The following is an 18,410-nucleotide window of genomic DNA, read 5'->3' as shown; positions in this document are numbered from 1 at the left end:
TGAACTCCGGACCTCAGGTAATCCACCCGCCTTGGCCTCTCAAAGTGCTGGGACAACAGGCATAAGCCACTGCACCCAGCCAACACAACTGTATCTTAAAATCACACTGACATTATGATTTCAGCTCAAATGGATAATTTCTCCAAGAAAGGTCACAGAGAATTGACCTTATTTGTGTCTGTCTCGGCTCTGGGGCAAGGTTTTGGTTCTACACGACTCTGTTAAGTGTGGTGAGGGCTTCATTACAATGGGGTGGGATGGTAGTATGTGCACCTCATCCTCTCATCTTTCAGGACAACGTACGAGCTTACAATATTGTGCCAATGGCTTTAGGAGGAAACCTTGCCAGAGGATTAACGGCCTTGCGTCTGACATACACGCTTTTGTCTCATTAATGACACCATGACATCTACTGCTGGGCTATCAAGGCTGATGGTATGACCTCTGGCAGCTCAGGAACTCTAGGGTAGAGGAAAGCCACCTGCTAAGTGGGTGAGTGGCTGGAGTGCAGAGGCTACTGTCATGTTCTCCAAGCCATGCCTGTCATTAGAGCACTTGCCATAAAGACTGTCATATCAGAGAAATACATAGGAAGCACTGAGCAATGTATTTGGCACGGATGGCTATAGACAACATTACCATCAACTCTACCACCAGTTTAAAGGCTCTACCTTTAAAGTTCTTGGCGGGGGTGGGGTGAGGGGGTCTCTCCAATTTCAATAATTCAACTTACTCTGCACTTACCAAGCATCTACTATATGCCAAGTCCCCATTAGATAATAAGAATTAAGAGTCTGGGTGTGGTGGCTCATGCCTGTAATCCCAGTGCTTTGGGAGGCTGAGGTGGGAGGATCGCTTGAGGCCAGGAGTTCAAGACAACAGGAATTAAAAGGTGACTGAAGAATAGAATTTTCAGGTAATGGGAGCATCCTACGGTCATTAAAAACTATGAGTGTAAACATGACAAAATACACATACTAAAAATACCAAGTAAAAAAAACATACAAAAATTTGCGGATGACTGATCAAAATCACATTTTCAAAAGTCCACTCAAAACTCATAGATAGAAATTCTGGTTGCCTGTGGGTGGTAGGACAGTGGGTTCCTTCCTTCCTTCTGCTTGTCTGATTGGTGGGTTGTTGTCCTGATATTCTGTAGTAAGTGTGTACTAATTTTATAATTTGAAAAAACCTCTCAGTTCCACTTTTAAAAACTGGCCAAATACAAAAGCGAGAAGTCAATTCTCATTATGGTATTCCTAAATAATTACTAATTATGAATGAATATATCATAATCCATAATCCAGTAGAAGCTGATGAACATGCTGGCAAACAAGTGCACAACATATGTCTATCTGATGTACTAATGAAATCTTGGATGTGCAGTTACACATTAGTATTCTCTTAATTAGTGCTAGAGACTTTAGCAAGTGTTTCTTCTGCATCCGAAACTACAAACCACCAGGGCATCACACAGATAAACGGCCAACACTGACAATCATGCAGGCAGACCTCTTACCATCCAGTTCCCACTCACATGCACAAATACCCTTTGCACCCCGCCAGGCCTGACATTAATGCTTCCAGCCTGACCTCTCTGAGTGAGCCAGATTCAGGTACTCAAGAACCTGCTGGAGCTTCTAGAACCTCTTAGCCAAGGGGCCCAACACAGACCATTTCCTCCACTGGAGCCCACCTCTTCTAACTTCTATCCATCCCCGGAAACATCTGAGAATCATCTCAAAACTCCTCCCTCAACACCTAAGTCTAGTCACCAAGTCCTTCTCCTTGTACTGCCAATGCTATTATTTCCTGGTGTGTGTGTGTGTGTGTGTGTGTGTGTGTGTGCAAACCCCTGCCCTAGTTAGTTTCCTTTCCCTTCTATTACAGCAGCACCTTCTCACTGGACTCCCAGTCCCAGTCTTGGTCCTGCTCTGATCCCTTCTCCCCATACAGCCAACGTGGCCTTTCTAAAGTGCATATCCGGCCAGGCCTGCTCCCTCTTAAGAGCTTTCAAAGGGTCACTGCTGACTGCATGAAATTCTTTCTCTTTAAATGGGACCCGAGGTCATCCACCTGTCCAAATTCTTGAACTTCACTCTGCAGCGTCACTCAACTGCTGCTAACCTCTCTGCACTTTTGTGCCTTGGTTCCTTGACTCATGGTCTTCTCATCCCCAAAATGGGCCTTCCTTGTCCAAACCTCCTGCACGTCTCTGTTCCTGAAGGAACTGCACTGCAGTCCTTGCTACTCCTTGCCTTCCTCACTGGACTGCAAGCCACTTGGGGACAGAGACCGTGTCATACTCATTTATATCCCCAAAGCTAAGCACTGGGCCTGGTATACTGTGGACACTCATTTGTTGAAATAAAAAGCAATAACATTAAAATGCTAATTACTACTAAAGATTAATGTACCTTGTAGACAGAGAGCAGCTAACTCCACAGCTGTTTCATAAGGGCATTTCAATCTTGAAAAAAATAAAATGAAATTAATTCGAAATAGGAACTTAAGTACAACCATACAAAATGTCATTAAAATCATTTTTCAAAAGGTAGTGATATTTAGATAATGACTTGTATTCTTAGTTATATTTTTGCTGTCTACACTAAAGAATGCAACAAGCTGACTTGCACTACAAATTTCCCAAAGTCAATTCTCTTCATAGGGCAAAATAACCCAATGTTGGTATAGTTTCTATCAATCGTGTACAATTTTACTGAATTTGGCAAGAATGGAAAAGTTTAGAAGACAGAATGAAAAGTATTCCCTTTGCCTTATTATTTTTAACATATTTTAAATTTATTTTATCTTGATATAGTACATGCATCTTTTTTAAAGCTGCCTTCAAATCTTTCTTGAAACAAGGTCATAGCGTTAAAAATAAACACACAGACACCATATCGAACACTGCCAGCATGGCTGGATACACTCAGCATTCTAAGTCTATCTAAGGCACAGCCATAGAAGAGTACTACTGCAAATTCAGTGATCTCATTCATACGTAATATTTCAAATTTGGTTAGAAAAATAATAATGACATACATTGGTATAGCACTTCATAGTTTTCAAAGTCTTTTCATTTATATTATCCAATTTGGTCAATGCATCAAGTTTGTAAACCTTTAGGATGGGTGTTGCCAGTGAGCCCCCCCGACCCATCTCCCATTTTATAGATGAGGAACTCAGTGTTAAGGGCTCTTGCCCCAGGTCATCCAGCTGGAAGGGAGTAATGTTGGGACTCGAACACCATTCTGCTTTGAAATACAAAGCAGGCTAAACTGCATGTAAACTACAAAGTACTGTACAAATGCAAGGTGTTGCCATTAATATTTTTCCAAACCGAGGACAATTTCTAGAGTTACACAGCCTTTAGTATGAGGAGCACGTATGGAGAGAGAGAGGTAGAGAGAGAGAGAGAGAGACAGAGAGAGAGAGGATTAAAAAAAAGTACACACACTCATAATACACACACCAACCAAAGGTCTGTATTGCATGGCTGAATAAGGCAAATGTATACACTGTACAATCTACTTGTTCTATTGGTCTATGGAGTACATTTCACTGAGGTTTTTATAGCACATATTCTATAGAGAGTTTGCAAATTCGGAAATTACATTTTTAATTTCCTTCAGATTATATTCAAAATCAGAACATATTCTTGTCAATAGCAGGGGTTACTTTTTAGACTCAATATAGCCTTAGTTTTTCATGTAATAGAAAATATTCAGTACAGATGCTGAAAAATGACAGTTGTAAGAGCTACGCCTGTTGAAACCTCCTATCTTTATGGTAAATTAAGACTGCATGCGAAATCAACCACTTCAGTGCCAATGCTTCTTGTGCTCAATGATCACTGTGTGTTGCCAGAGGCCTAGTATTTCAAAGCCATTTTTAAGACGAGAAAAGGAAGTGAGATGAGATGTCTAAAACTTTCTACTGGAATCAGAATATAACCTCTTTCCATTACATATATGCAGATGGTGATGAATGACACTTTTTGACTGTCCAAATACTTGTAAGTGTATACATACTAATAACGTATCTTGCTTGCAAATACGACAAAAGCCATTATGAATGGGACAGTGATGTGATCAGGGAGAGAGTTATTCCCAAATACACATCACTTAAGATATTAAATGGTCTTGGAAATGCTTCAAGCCATATAGTAATCATTTAAAATAGGATGATAATGACAGTGATACAAGTATTAGACTCACTTTACAATGCCTGGTGCACTTTTTTTGAATTTTGAAAAGGGAACAAGGGTAAAAGAGTTAAAACAGTGAATTATTTTGAAATATACTATGATCTATCCTGGGTTAAGAGTTAGAACAAAAACATACTTACTTTCCAGAAAGAATGTCATGCCTGAGTTGTAAAACAAACAGGTACCTGACAAACATATACAAAAGTCAACAGAGGGTAACTCTTTCCCAGCCACTCCCAATCCCCAGCTTCCCACTGCAAACCCCACCCCACACACAGCATGGAGTTTTGCATTGTAAAAAAGGAGTCCAAATCAAATGAGAACTTTGATGGAAGCATCTCCTCTTGGGTCTCCAGGAAGGCATCGCAGAACCACGCTAGGAAGGTGAGTGCATGTGGGGAACTCGCAAGATACTTGTAGGATGGAACATAATACACGTCACGGTCCAACGACAGCCTCCACAACCCCCTCGGTGCTGGAGAAGAGAGCCGAACGTGGCACGTGGGCACGCAACATGTCCAATAACCCAGGCAGGGTGGGGCCGCGGGGTCTGGCTCTCAGCCAGCTCCACCAGCCGATTCCAGATCTGCTGCGGTGGATTGTAACAAAAAGTTTGCAGCTGATTCTAGTCAAAAAACTGCTGGGGCTTCTTTTCCCCTGATGCAGTGTAACTGCAGACTCTTTTAAAACACAAAACAGGCGCACGTGCGCGTGCGCACACACACACACACACACACACACACACACACGAAACAAGAAAAATCCTGGCACTGGACTGCAAATGGTTAGAGGGGTAACAAAAAGTGAGAAAGAAGCCAGCAAATAACACGCGTAGGGTTTACTCAGGTAAAAAATAAATGTCTTGGCTTAAATAAGAGGGGTATCTTTTGTTTGTTTTTTACCAGGAGGTTTATCAGAACCACTCACAATGCTTTGTAAAAACCAAAACTGCCTGTGCTCTGCTCCCTACCTATGGAAACAGAATCCTACACACGAGAGTGGCCCCCAGGAATCTGAGCTGTTCAAAGCTTCCCAGGTGTTTCTGATGCACACAACCCAGGTTAAAAACCAACGGCTTTGATGACAGCTAGAAGCAGCATTCATAGAGGACTCTGAGGAGCAACACTAGAATGACTGCTTGCCAGAAATCAAGGAGATCGGGCGTGCTGAAAGTTCTAGTACATTCCAGAATGTTCCTGCTTCCTGACAGGTGTTTGGCCACCACTGAACTTCACTTCTGAATGTCAGGATACCATCTTGTATACTCATCTCACAAAAGACACAGTATAAACATGGCCAGAACTCTTGAATCCTATAAGAAAAGCTAACCATAGCAGCCCAGCAGGAGCCTGGGTAACAGTGCAAAACCCTGCCTCTATTTTAAAAAATACAAAAAATTAGCCAGGCGTGGTGGCACACAACTGTGGTCCCAGCTACTAGGGAGGCTGAGGTGGGAGGATCACTTGAGCCTGGGAGGTTGAGGCTGCAGTAAGCTGTGATCACGCCACTGCACTCCAGCCTGGGTGACAGAGCGAGACCTTGTCTCCAAAAAAAAAAAAAAAAAAAGCCCAGGGGAAATGGTGATAACCAGTCAGTCTTTAAGGCATTACTTAGGGGTCATCTCCCTAGGAACCACCCAGCAGCCTACATAGCCTATATGTCACCACTGCAGTCCATCACACAAACAACGACAAGGAGGCTCTGGGGATATCAAAAGCAGGAAAAGGCTTTGTAGAGAATTTCACTGATGGAAGAGTCTAGAGGGAAACTCTACATTTAAAATGTTAACTCAAATTTTCTTTTTCTTCTCTGTTTCTAAAGTCCAAGACATAGACATGGGCAAACAAAACAAAAAAGAAATTCAGGCCAGGCGCGGTGGCTCACACCTGTAATCCCAGCACTTTGGGAGGCCAAGGTGGGTGGATCACTTGAGGTCAGGAGTCTGAGACCAGCCTGGCTAACACAGTGAAACCCTGTCTCCAGTCAAATATAAACAATTAGCAGAGTGTGATGGTGCGCGCCTGTAATCCCATCTACTCGGGTGGCTGAGGCAGGAGAATCGCTTGAACCTGGGAGGTGGAGGCTGCAGTGAGCCAAGATCATGCCACTGCACTCCAACCTAGGCAACACAGCAAGATTTTGTCTCAAAAAAAAAAAAAATGCAATTCAGGGGAGTTAAAAGATAACATGAAGGGATTTTAACAACTTTGCTATAATTACTCTGTTTTTCTTAAAGAGGGTTCCTTGTATTATAACAATCAAGAGAATATTTTGCAATCCCTTAAAACATAAGATGGCGATTTAGGACTGAGAAATGCTTTTCCAATATCTGCCTTCCCTTTTTGTAGTTGAGATAAAAATAAAACACCACAGAGCAACCAATCAATTTACCCAGGGTCCAAGAAAATAGAAGTGTGACAAGAAAATGTATCTTCTAATTTCTATTCACTCAGAAAAATGTCAAATTAAGCAAAGTTTTGGATTTTTAACGGAATACAGAAGCACCAGAAAAGTACTAATAACTCTTGCTGAGAAATAGAAAGATGGCAGACAGAAGAAGAGGCAAACCCACAATTGAGAAGAGCCAGCAGTGACATGTAAGGCAAGCCCTGCTGGGCGGGAGATTGTTCCGCGTCGTGGCCTACCTTGTAAACTCCTCACGAAGGTTGTTTGGTTCTGAAGAATAGTATTTAACTCGAAAGTGTAAAGCATAAGCAGGTCCAACTAAACATTTGGAGATGGAAGGTTGAAGATGATTTTCCCCCAGTTTTGAAGATCACAGGATGGACAAAAGGAAAAGCACGTTAAATCTACAACATTTAGCACGACATCAGGACAGCATAACTGGGCACGCGACACTAGCCAATTCTTTTCAGTCCTCGTCAGGGAAACTGAGATGGATGGACTTTTGTGTTGACTAAGATAGTTTAGCTAGTAACCTCATTCCAGGAGAAAAACCCTAGTGATCTAGACAGATTACTAAAAGCTGACATTTTACTTTCACCCCGATGCCACAATACTCCAAATTGACAGCTAGTTTTTACAAAGTACAAAGGCTAAAGCAAAGTGATGCAAAGTGTTCTGTTATCTAAAAATACTTTAAAGTACTTTTAGGAGAATATGAACTTTTAAAAATTACCCAGGCATAAACAACATTAAAAAATATGGTTTCCACATCTGTACATCAAGAAAGCTGTAGCAGACTATCAAAGATCCCTCCTACTCTCTCATCCTCTATGTTGTAACTCATTAGAAAGTAGATATAATAGGTATAAAGCTGAGTTTCTGAAAAGCAGATTAATCAGAGGCATCTGATTTCAAATGAGAGCACAGTCGGTTTTTCAATATCCACTAAACATTTTTATTCAAATTTTAAACTCTCATCTTTGGCTAGCCTTAAGAAATTAAAAATCATCCACTTAATACCGAATTAATTTTTAAAATGCTTCCAAGTTCTAATGAAAACATAACACCTCCAAACACTGGCAAAGGACTTTACTCTTAGAAAAAAGAAATAAATGAGTGGGCTAAATTCTGCTTACTTACTTTTCATCTGCTTTTTTATGGGTTTGGCATGATCCAACCAGTGCTGAAAGAAAGAATAAAAAGTTTCTTTAGGAATAGTTCATCAGCAAGGTTATTCAGCCCTCACAGTTACTCTCCTCTAAAAGCCTTAGTAATTCTACCCACAAAAACCAGGGTTTGGATCACATCATGGGTTCTTAGGCTGGGAATCTGCAAACTGCTAGGGATGGTATAAAAAATTCAATGTTTATGCATATATGTGCATTCTTCTGGGGAGGGGACTCCCTGGTTTCTGGAAGTTTTACAAAGTGGTGCCTGAAAGAACATAAAACCCCTTAACTAATTGATCAGCATAACCACCAAATGCCTTTTCTTTCTGAGTTTCTCAAGTTACAGCCAATCTTCTTCAAGCATTCCAGGTCTCCATTAATCTAGCAAAAAGTACAAGCTATGATACCAATAATCTCTCATCATGCACTGGTCTTGAGGTTGTTGTCCTAAACTCTTTAAAGTACAGAACTAAAATTCACAACCCCTTTATTCTTTTGCCAGGAAAATGAGCCACACTGCAAATGCAAAGGCAGGCAGGGATTTGCCTAAGATCATTTTGCTCTGGTCAATGAGGGCATTTTAACTTCCTCTAGCTTTGACAAAAAGAACTGCTTCAGTCTTATCTAAGGAGATTACAAAACCATCTGCCTCATATAAAAGTTTCTCTATGAAGTCGGAGTCGTTGATACTGCTGTCCTAAAGAGTCTCAGCCACTTAGCTTCCATGGAGAACTGCATTTAGGAACATTCTACTGAGCCCCTCTGTGCAGACATCAGCTCCTGGAGGCCAGGGACTGTGCACTTAATTGTGACTGTTTCCTGTGCCAGGCACAAGGTATGGCACCCAGCAGGCCCCTGTTAAGATTCTTGATAAATAAATAAATATTAAATATAATTTTTTTTTAAAGTGAGGCAAGTAGGGACTGTTCCCATCACTTTATGTGGACCTAATGCATGCTGGAACTTCTCTGTTAGAAAGACAGCTGGGGTGATACAAGCAGAGTGGGCTTCTCATGCGTTACTCAGAGTCAGAGGCCATTCTGCTGCCTGCCAATGAGCTTTCAGACACATTTGTGCTCTGCACAGTCTAATAATGAGGAGGGGCAGGACCCAACCAGGACAGTGTACTCCACACCTAACCAAAGAGGCCATTATGATTGTGTGGGAGGAAGGGGATAAGGAAACACAAAAGCGAATAACAGATGACTGATAATACAATAAGCTGGGGGCAGTGCAATGGGAGAACATGGGTTATGGGGCTTTTGTCATCTCCACTCCAGGCTAGGCAGCCATGTAATGTCACCACAGCAGGATGCGTATCTCAGACGCACATGTGCAGGATGTTTTATCTCATTGTTAATAGCTTTGAATTGGAAATGACCTAAATGTCCATCAACAAAGACGGATTAGAAAGTGGCTCATCCACATAATGAAATACTATTTAAAACTGATGTAGGCCTGTATTTATTGGTGTGGCATGAGATCCACAGCACAATGTTACATGAGAAAAAAAATCAGGTGGAATCTCATTTATATAAAATTATTATTTTCTATCTAGAGACGTCCAGAAGGAATTGTAGAGCTTATTTTGGGATGGTGGGGCTGTGAATGCCATTTACTTTCTTTTTACCTTGCTGCATAATTGTTTATTTTAATGAGAATATTATTTTTAGGGGGTGGGCTGGGTTGTCACGTCCATATTCATTTGTTGTTTTATGAGTTCACCTCATTAGAATCAGATGCTGCTAGTGCCCTCAAACAAGCTGAAAACCCCCAACTTTGGCCCCTGGAGGGCGCTGATACAGACTTGATTTAAGCTCAATATTTACTTTCCTACCAAGTAACATGCTAATGGCTATGACTAAACCTGTTCTTTTCACTTTCAAAAGAATTCACTATTCATCCCCTAGTCTAATTAGCCCATGAGAGGCTTGTCACTTAAAGGAGCTTGTTCCATTTCTTTCCTTTCTTAAGTCTCCTCACCACCATTTTGAGTAGAACAAGTTTAGGCCTCCCTTTCCTCTCCCTCTACTGTCAAAGTGTCATCTTTAGCCAAGTCCAACTTGTGCAGTCTCCTTGGCTGTGCTTTTCAATCCTGGCTGTGTATTAGTATTACCATCACTTGAGGAACTTTGAAAAAGTCAAAATTTAGGTCCCATCCAAGACTCATTAAACAGAGTCTCAGAGCATCAGTTTTCATAAATGCTTCCAGTGTGCCCGTTAAATATTTAGTATTGAGGTTTTCCACATCCTCTCCTACCCAGGAAGAGGTTCTGATGACCTTGGAGATCTTGAAACATCCCCAACCCCTTCTCGAAATTGCTGTTTGGGCTTTGCAAAATCTCAAGCAATTTCAGGTTTTACAGGCTAGTCCAAGAGGTGAAATGGCCAAACATCTGTGGCTGGTGTGCATTCACAGGCAGACCGCAGCCAGATGCTGGTACCGGGCGGCTGACTGCTTTGCCCTCTGGCCACACTGCAAAAGGCATCCCCTCAGCCATTGCGGGCTGGGCTCCATCCTTCCTGCTCAGCCACAGAGCCCTGCCCAAAGCAGGGCCTGCCAGGATAGATGCCTATGAAAAGTCTGGGGCTGGTGAAGCCGAGAATGGAATCAGAAACGGCTTCTTCATTTTAAAAGCTCCTTGACCCCTTGGTGTTCGGATCAGGTTTTGCTTGCCTGTATCAGAGGCAGTAAGAAACCCAGTCACAATCCTAAAATGAGAGACGACAAAACATTATCTTGTATCCAACCAGTTCAAAATGATCTGACTTTCTTCTTAGTTGTAGGGGCCTTCCAGACTCTGATCACTCGTATTTTATCCCACAAGACCACCTTGTGACTTGAACACTGGGGCAATGAAAGCCCAACGTGGCATTTAGTAAACTGTATCCTACGCTCGGCTTTGAGGACTGTATTCAGCAGCAGCGGGACCTGTCTCAGATGTTCACCTATGTCCTGGCTAAATACAGCCATACCGCCTGTGGGTAAACGCCAAGACAAATGGCTCCAGTCCTCTTAGCAGACCATTAAACCAGTCACTGGAAACAGACAGGTGCATTTCTGAGTTCAAATGGCAGGACATTTTACTCAAACACTCTAACGGGTGTTAGAAAGGTGGTTTCTAATCTGAATTTCTCATCCAAGTCCATCTGGCAAAATCCTTTCCATAAATCAAGATGTGTGAGATGATCTTGGCAAAGCCCATCTGTTCCAATAGTACATCAATTCTGGAAATATGATACCCATAAGGCTGGTTGTAGAATTTAATCATCTAAAATCTACATGGGAACACTGGAACTACAAGGCCTCAGAGCAGCTCAGGAGTTGAAGAGCATCTAACAACTCTCTGCCGGAACATCTCCTGAGCCTTCACCATTAAGTCTGAGTGATGACACTCATAACAGGATTTCTAGTACCTGCAAATTTTCTTGGCTTATAAAGACTATCTAAGTCAGGCATGGTGGCTCACACCTGTAATCTCAACAATTTGAGAGGCTGAGGCAGAAGGATCGTTTGAGCCCAGGAGTTCAAGATCAGCCTGGGCAACACTTGCTGCAAGACCCCATCTCTACAAACTTTTCTTTTTAAAAAATAGCTAGGCATGGCGGCATACACCTGTAGTCCCAGCTACTGAGGAGGCTGAGGTGGGAGAATCGCTTGAGCCCAGGAGATCAAAGCTGCAATGAGCTACGATCACACTACTGCACTCCAGCCTGGGTGACAACGAGACCCTGTGTATATTAAAAATAGGCCAGGCATGGTGGCTCACGTCTGTAATCCCAGTACTTTGGGAGGCCAAGGCAGGTGGATCACTTGAGGTCAGGAGTTCAAGGCCAGCCTGGACAACATGGTAAAATCCCATCTCTGTTAAAAATACAAAAACTAGCCAGGTGTGGTGGTGCATACCTGTAGTCCTAGCTACTTGGGTGGCTGAGTCAGGAGAGTCCCTTGAACCAGGGAGGCAGAGGTTGCAGTGAGCCAAGATCACACCACTGTACTCCAGCCTGAGTGACACAGTAAGACCCTATCTCAAATATATATATAGTTTGTGTTTAAACTAGAGCCGGAAGGAATCTGAAGAGATAATCAAATTGTACCCAAAGGATGAAAAGAGAAGGAAGGGGATGAACGCCTTTGGAGTCTACTGTATCACATCCATCCTCTGACTAAGGCTGGGGTGTGGGAGGTGCAGCCCTGATAAGAGGCAGAGCTGGAATTCAAACTCACACCCCTGTCAGCGTCAGCATCCAGTACTCTAGGCTTCCACACCACGGACTAGCCTAAAGTGCCTTCTCTGCCTATGGGGGATCTTTCCTGCTCCCCATGATGACCAAGCCCTATACCAGCTACCTGCTGGTGTGAGATGATTTCCTTGGATTCATCTAAATCAGTGGTGGAGACCCCTTTAGCAGCTTCCGACTCAGCACCAGTATTTGCAAGTGGGCAGGAAAACACTCGCCCTGCCTCCCAGCATTCAGAGACAGGATGAGGAGAGGCCTGTGGCATTTCTTTTTTTTTTTCTTTTCGAGACAGAGTCTCGCTCTGTCACCCAGGCTGGAGTGCAGTGGCGTGATCGGGGCTCACTGCAACCTCTGCCTCCTGGGTTCAAGTGATTCTCCTGCCTCAGCCTCCCAAGTAGCTGGGGTTACAGGCATGTGCCACCACGCCTGGCTAATTTTTATATTTTTAGTAGAAACAGGGTTTTGCCATGTTGGCTAGTCTGGTCTTGAACTCTGACCTCAGGTGATCCACCTGCCTTGGCCTCCCAAAGTGCTGGGATTACAGACGTGAGCCACCATACCAGGCCCTGTGGCATTTCTTGAGTGCAGTTTACATTTCTTTGGACCACCATGCAAGGAGGCAGAAGATCAGGGTTCAAGTTGCAGCTCTGCCACCCACCTGATGTGTAGCCACAAGCAAGCCCCCCGACGCTCCCAGCCCACCTCACAGCCCAGACACCTGAGCCTCAGCTTCAGCCCCTGTAAACAGAACTATCCCCTAAGCACTGTCTATGGAAACTTCACTGAACCAAATGGGTGGAAGGAAGGGGTTTTGTCTGTTTCCAGCAGTTGTCACATAGATCCCACTATTAGCATTTATATTCTCCTATGTCCCCTCCAGGTATACCTAGTAGTCACTCTTTTCTTCTTATAATTATATCTGAGATGGCAAGAGCACCCAATAGTGTCCACACAAGTGGCAAATGTGATGACATTCAGAACAATCATTAAAGCAAAGCCAAAGGAGCTGCAAGAGTCCCTTTAGTGGCCACTGAACCCTCCCAGCAGGCACCATATCTACGTACCAACCTCACTATGCAGCCCTGTGCCTCTCATTGCCAGATTCTATGCTGCAAAGGCCAGAGGACACACATCTGACAAGTCTTGAGACAAAGGTCAAAATAATCTATTTTGGATTCCTTACTGCAAAATATACCATCAGAAAAAGCTCCCTTTTCATGTTGAAAAGCGGCTTAGGGAAGGACTTATGGTGGCCACATCTACCCTCCAGGACACCTGCTCCCGAGAGGAAGGGAGGCTCCTGCTTGGTGGGGCTGTTATTACCACTGCCCAAAATCCCTGCCCCTCCTCTGCCTGGCAAACTCCTCTTATTCTCTGTGGCCCACATCAGTGTTCACCCTTCCTCTTGGATATCTTGTTCATTTTATCAATAATAAGTAGACAGTCTCTCCTCCAGACTCACAGAGGGACCTTTACAAACTGGTCCTTTAGAGGACTGAATACACTGTAGTTCAGGGGATTACTTGTCTATGTCTCCCAACAGAATGTGGCAAGCAGGAACAATATCCAGCTCATTTGTGCAACCACAGAGCTCAGCACTGAGTGAGCTCCAAGTGCAAGTTAGCTGAATGGGATTGACTGAACCTTCCCTTTCTTCCTTCTATATATGTATGTACGCACGAACCAAGTGCATATTCAAGCTGTATAGCCAAGTGGAAAGTGCTGGACTTTGGAATGAGACCAAGTTCTGAATCCTGGCTTTAACCTTTACAGCATTCTTAGGAACATTAGTGTCTCTGAGCCTCAGCTTCACCATCTGTAAAATGGTTCTGTTTTATGGCCTACTTTATAGATCAGTGATGAATGTTAAACAAGAGTTACACAAAGACTGTAGTTCAGTGCTGGGCTCAGGGCGAGAACTGGGTAAACAGCACTTATCGTGATCAGGCAGTGGGAAAGTGAGACGGTGCAGGCCTGAGCCCTTGGCTCTCAGAAGCAAGCTTTGATATGTAAACACAGACTCCCAGCCCCTGCTTTGAGCCGTACCAAAGTGAAATCTGCAGAGTGGGTTCCTGGATGGCCTCCTGTTTTGACATGGAAAAGGGAAACAGGAGGTCCTAGTCCCAACTGCTAAAAATAGATGATATCAATAGGCTTTGATAGTTGCTTCAGGGCTGGGCAGGGCACTATGGAAACCAGGCCTGGCTCTTTTCAGGGAGCTGTGGATATAAGCTGGGTATGCAGAGAGCCATGCCAAGAGCCCTGCAGCTGCCAACCCTCTGATCGGCATGTCAGGGGCTGGGTGGGAACACCAGTGCTTGAAGGAGGCTCAATTACGGGGCAATAAGCCAATAGCCAAGTGAACCATTCCCTTACGGGTCCATCTACTACCCTACTGTCCGCAGAAACACCTCCTATGACATCCAATCACCTCCCAGGTCCTATGAAAATCAATGACCCCAAAACCCATCTCAGCAGACTCTCCCAAAAGCCTCTTGTTTAAATTGGCTAAGGTTTCTCCCACAGGCAATGCGGGCCCTACAGGTTCCAATCAGCTAACTGTACCTTCTTAGCATGCTCACCCCTGGGGGCAGTGATGACTTCTGGTCCCCCCTCACACTGCCCAGCTACAAAGAGGAGACCCATACCCATGTCCCAGGTTACAAAAACTTTTTCCTCCATTAATTCTCTGAGCTCCTCAAATTCCCCATGAAACAGATGTCATTCCACTACCTCCACTTTACAGCTAGGAAACTGAGCTCAAGAGTAGGATGTACTAGAAAGAGCACATAGACCTGAAATTGCAAAACTTGAGCTTGAGTCCAAGCTGTGCTATTCACTAAGCGACTTGCCAAGGTCTAAGGGCTTTGGTTTCACCATCTAGAAGACGGCAAAGAAAAGATCTAGAAAGATTTGACAAATGCATCTCCTCAGGTTCCTTCTAGGGCTAAAAAAGAAGGTTCTAGGTTATGTGCCTTGTCCCCAAGAATCACCGAGTTAAGAAGAGGAGGTCCTAAGTCTTAGGATCTAATTTTAAAGTTTTATATATATACAAAATGTATGTATATACATAAATAATACATATGTGTATATATACATATATATTATATATAATACATATGTGTATACATACACACACACACACACACACACACACACACACAAATAACAAACCCAAGGCCAAACAGTCAAATGGCCACAGAAGGCAAAATAAGATTTGCATAGAAGAAAAAACACTTCGAGAGTTCAGGACACGCTTCATGAAGGATGAGGGGGGTCATCTGAGATGGTCTTGAAGGACAGCTGGAAGTTTAAACAGGTAAGAAACAGCAGGAGAAACAGCACGAGCAAAGGCACAGAGATAAGTGCAGGCATCATCAGACCAAGGCTGTAAGGAGCCCAGCTCAGAAAGCAAAGATGGGAATGAATAGAGGGTCCTGTGAACTGCTGCTGCCACACAGCTCTTGCATCCTCAGAGCTGGAGGCAGATGAGGACCCCCACCCTCCCACCTGCTTTTGCCTCACATTCGTAGAGTTGGATGCTGGAAAGGCCTGAGAGCCTGAGCATCTGCAGGTGTCTGGCCTGGGAAAGCCGCCTGTATCCTGCTGTGAACACCCCTCCTGCTGCACAGTGACAGGGCACTGGCAGGCGGGAAAGCCTGCCAGCCAAGTCAGCAGAAGCTCATGGCAAAGGCCTTCATAATGGAGTCACAGAATTGGCTTTCTGGGAATCTGAGTGGCTAATGAGGGGTCACTTGGGGATGAGGACATGCTGTCAAGGCAACAGGCATAGGTTCTAAGGGCAGAAATGAAAGATACCTTCTCCTTTCTAACTAGAGAAGGCATTTGCAGCAGACATGCCAACCTCCCCTTTAGACCCAGAATGACTGAACATTAGAAGTGTAAGTTTTCTTGGAGAACAGGTCCAAGTACCCCATTTTACAGATGAGAAAACAGAGGCCAGAGGAGCAAGGCAGCCTATCTAAAGCCTACCAAAAGAGTCAGAGGCAGAGCCAGGAACAAGGTACAATCTGACTTCTAGTCCAGGGCCATAGATATTCTGAAACCAAAAATACCGCATGCTTTAAGACACACAGGAGAAGGCAGAATCAAGAAGAGTTCCAGGGAAGAAGAGGGCTGGAGAGTGGCAGATGCTGGAAACAGGTGGAGGATGCTGGGGACAGAGAGAACTCTAAATGTGGCATTCAGGAAGCAAGTGGAAATAGGACTGCCGTTCCAGGTGTAGAGAGTAGATGGAGAAGTAGGCATGCAAAAAAAAAAAAAAAAAAAAAGATGGACAGACAGAATCGGAAGTGTAGGGGAAGAAAATTCAAGGAGTTTTAGCTGAACGACCTCACTCTTCTCAGCAGGTGAGGCAAATGCTGGAACAAAGTCTCCCGGGGGACTGGACTAAAGGTCTGTGCTAAGATCTAGACATGGACCTGTCGGGTGGCCACGAGTCAATCTGGGGCTACTGAGGCTCAGGGAGCAGCTCGGGGACTTGGACTCTGCTGAACCTGTGATCGGTGCTGATGCCAGAAGGCACAGACCGTGGCTCTCTCCAGCAACGCCTGGCAGGCTGGGACAAGCCGCAGAGGAAACAGATGGGCCTGTGTGTCAAGGGGAGGCCAGGGGACAGTCACAGGGGCAGGAGAATCAAAGGCCAAGTGAGGACACAGGTGAGGTGGCCGAGGCCTGGCTCAGGCTGGGAGGAAGGCCAGGGCAGGAGGAGGCTGGGAGGGGAGAAAGGGCAGAAGGAGACCATTGGCGGCCAAGCCCAGAGGGAGAGGAACTGGGAAAATGGAATGAATCAAGGGAAGTTACCCTGGAATGGGGACTGGCAGAATTCTGGATCTTGGAGTGCGGGTGGTGACAGGACCCATGGGAATCTATGTGGGTCTTATCAATCTGCTCGAGTGAAGCTTAAATGACAGCAAACAGTGTCCAGAATATGCAGGAGGGCCAGTAACTTCAGTCCTGAGGCTACCCAGAGGAAGAGAAAAACCGAGACACCAAAGGCCTCGAGGGATGTGAAGGACAGCCATGAGGTCAGAGAGTAGGACACTGGTTGGCCCAACTTCAAAGGAAGCGGAACTGGAGTGAGAGGCGGAAAGGGAAAAGTTGTTCTGCCCTACTCCCGGGCCCGGTGGGCGGAGTGAGAGTCTCTGGCTGAGAAATGAGAAGGAACCCGGGAGGGTTTGAGGAGGACAGTTTGAGGAGGACACAGTTTGGGGGCAGGGTGGGGTGGCATAACAGGAAGTCCTGAAGATGCAGAGGAAGTGGCTGAGGTTGAGGGACACATCTGCACAGGGACATCCAGTGGGAATGTCCACCCCAGAGGTACTGTAGCCAGGATGCATTCCCGTCCAGATTCCAATCTGTCACCGAAGGACTCAGCGTGTCACTAACGTTCTCCAGCAGACCTAATTCCCAGGTACCAATTTTGTACATCTTCACCTTACAAATGTCACATGTTATCTGACAACTTCCAGATACAATCAGAAAGTATCTGATAAGTATCTTCCAGTAGACAGCCTTAACCATTATGAGGAGCTCCAGGTCTCCACCTCAAACATCCTGATCAGGGAACTCAGCCTTTAATACACTGTCTAAAAGAGTGCTTCCCCTCCCCCCCCCGTCTACCCCTTCCTCGCCTTTATTTTTCTTGACTCCTATTACCATCTGGCATATGACATATCTATGTGCACTGCTTTATCCGCAACACTCAGCACAGGGCCCAGTGCATAATGGGCACTCCATAAATAGATCTAGATTGTCGAATAAATTATCTTTGAAACCCCAAGCTAGATTTTGTTGGGAAGGGGAACTATGAAGTCATTCCTGCTTTTAAAAAGAGTGGGTCTGAGCTTTGTGGAGTTCACTCACTCTAACATCTCCACTGTGAACAGTTCTGTCTCAGGCAAAGCAAGTAAAGTGCTGACCTAACACAGCCTCTTGGAACCTGCAAGATGGTTCTCGGCAACAGCAAGACCTGCTCCGACCCCATCCACCCCCAACCCCACTAAGCCTGGCTGGCATTCAGCTCCGTTCATAGCACCTGCTCTTTACCCAGGCAGACTCTGCAAGAAGATGGTGGCACAGCCTCTTCTGCTGGTTAAAAATAAAAGCAGCACCATTAAAAGAGTTTCTTTCGTTTCCTTTTTTTTTTTTTTTTTTGAGACAGGGTCTTACTCTGTCACCCAGGCTGGAATACAGCCACTGGGGAGGCTGAGGTGGCAGGATCGATTGAGCCCACTGCAGCCTTGACCATCTGGGTTCAATCAATCCTCCTACCTCAGCATCCCTAGTAGCTGGGACTTCAGGCACATGCCACCATGCCTGGCTAATCTTTGTTGAGATGGGGTTTTGCCTTGTTGCCCAGG

At 44.7% G+C, this 18,410-nt stretch overlaps 1 protein-coding gene across 7 annotated transcripts in view; it reads right to left on the bottom strand.

Moving 5' to 3' along the window:
* Positions 1–18,410, bottom strand: part of EPB41L4B (erythrocyte membrane protein band 4.1 like 4B) — a 149,237-nt gene that overhangs the window by 89,248 nt on the left and 41,579 nt on the right. For 4 of the 7 annotated variants that reach the window (XM_055271559.2, XM_055271557.2, XM_055271560.2 and 1 more), the window contains exons 3-6: positions 7,757–7,799; positions 6,856–6,934; positions 4,351–4,395; positions 2,418–2,470 (exon numbers count right to left, since the gene is read on the bottom strand). In XM_055271559.2, the coding sequence (XP_055127534.1) occupies positions 2,418–2,470; positions 4,351–4,395; positions 6,856–6,934; positions 7,757–7,799 (220 nt within the window). Of the gene's footprint in view, positions 1–2,417; positions 2,471–4,220; positions 4,239–4,350; positions 4,396–6,855; positions 6,935–7,756; positions 7,800–18,410 lie in introns of all 7 variants that reach the window. The other 3 variants (XM_055271553.2, XM_055271558.2, XM_055271554.2) reach the window with 1 other exon arrangement.

This window comes from Symphalangus syndactylus, chromosome 3, assembly GCF_028878055.3.
Source record: "Symphalangus syndactylus isolate Jambi chromosome 3, NHGRI_mSymSyn1-v2.1_pri, whole genome shotgun sequence".
NCBI lineage: Eukaryota > Metazoa > Chordata > Mammalia > Primates > Hylobatidae > Symphalangus > Symphalangus syndactylus.
The sequence above is the reverse complement of the archived record's forward strand: the minus strand, read 5'-3'. Positions and strand labels throughout refer to the sequence as shown.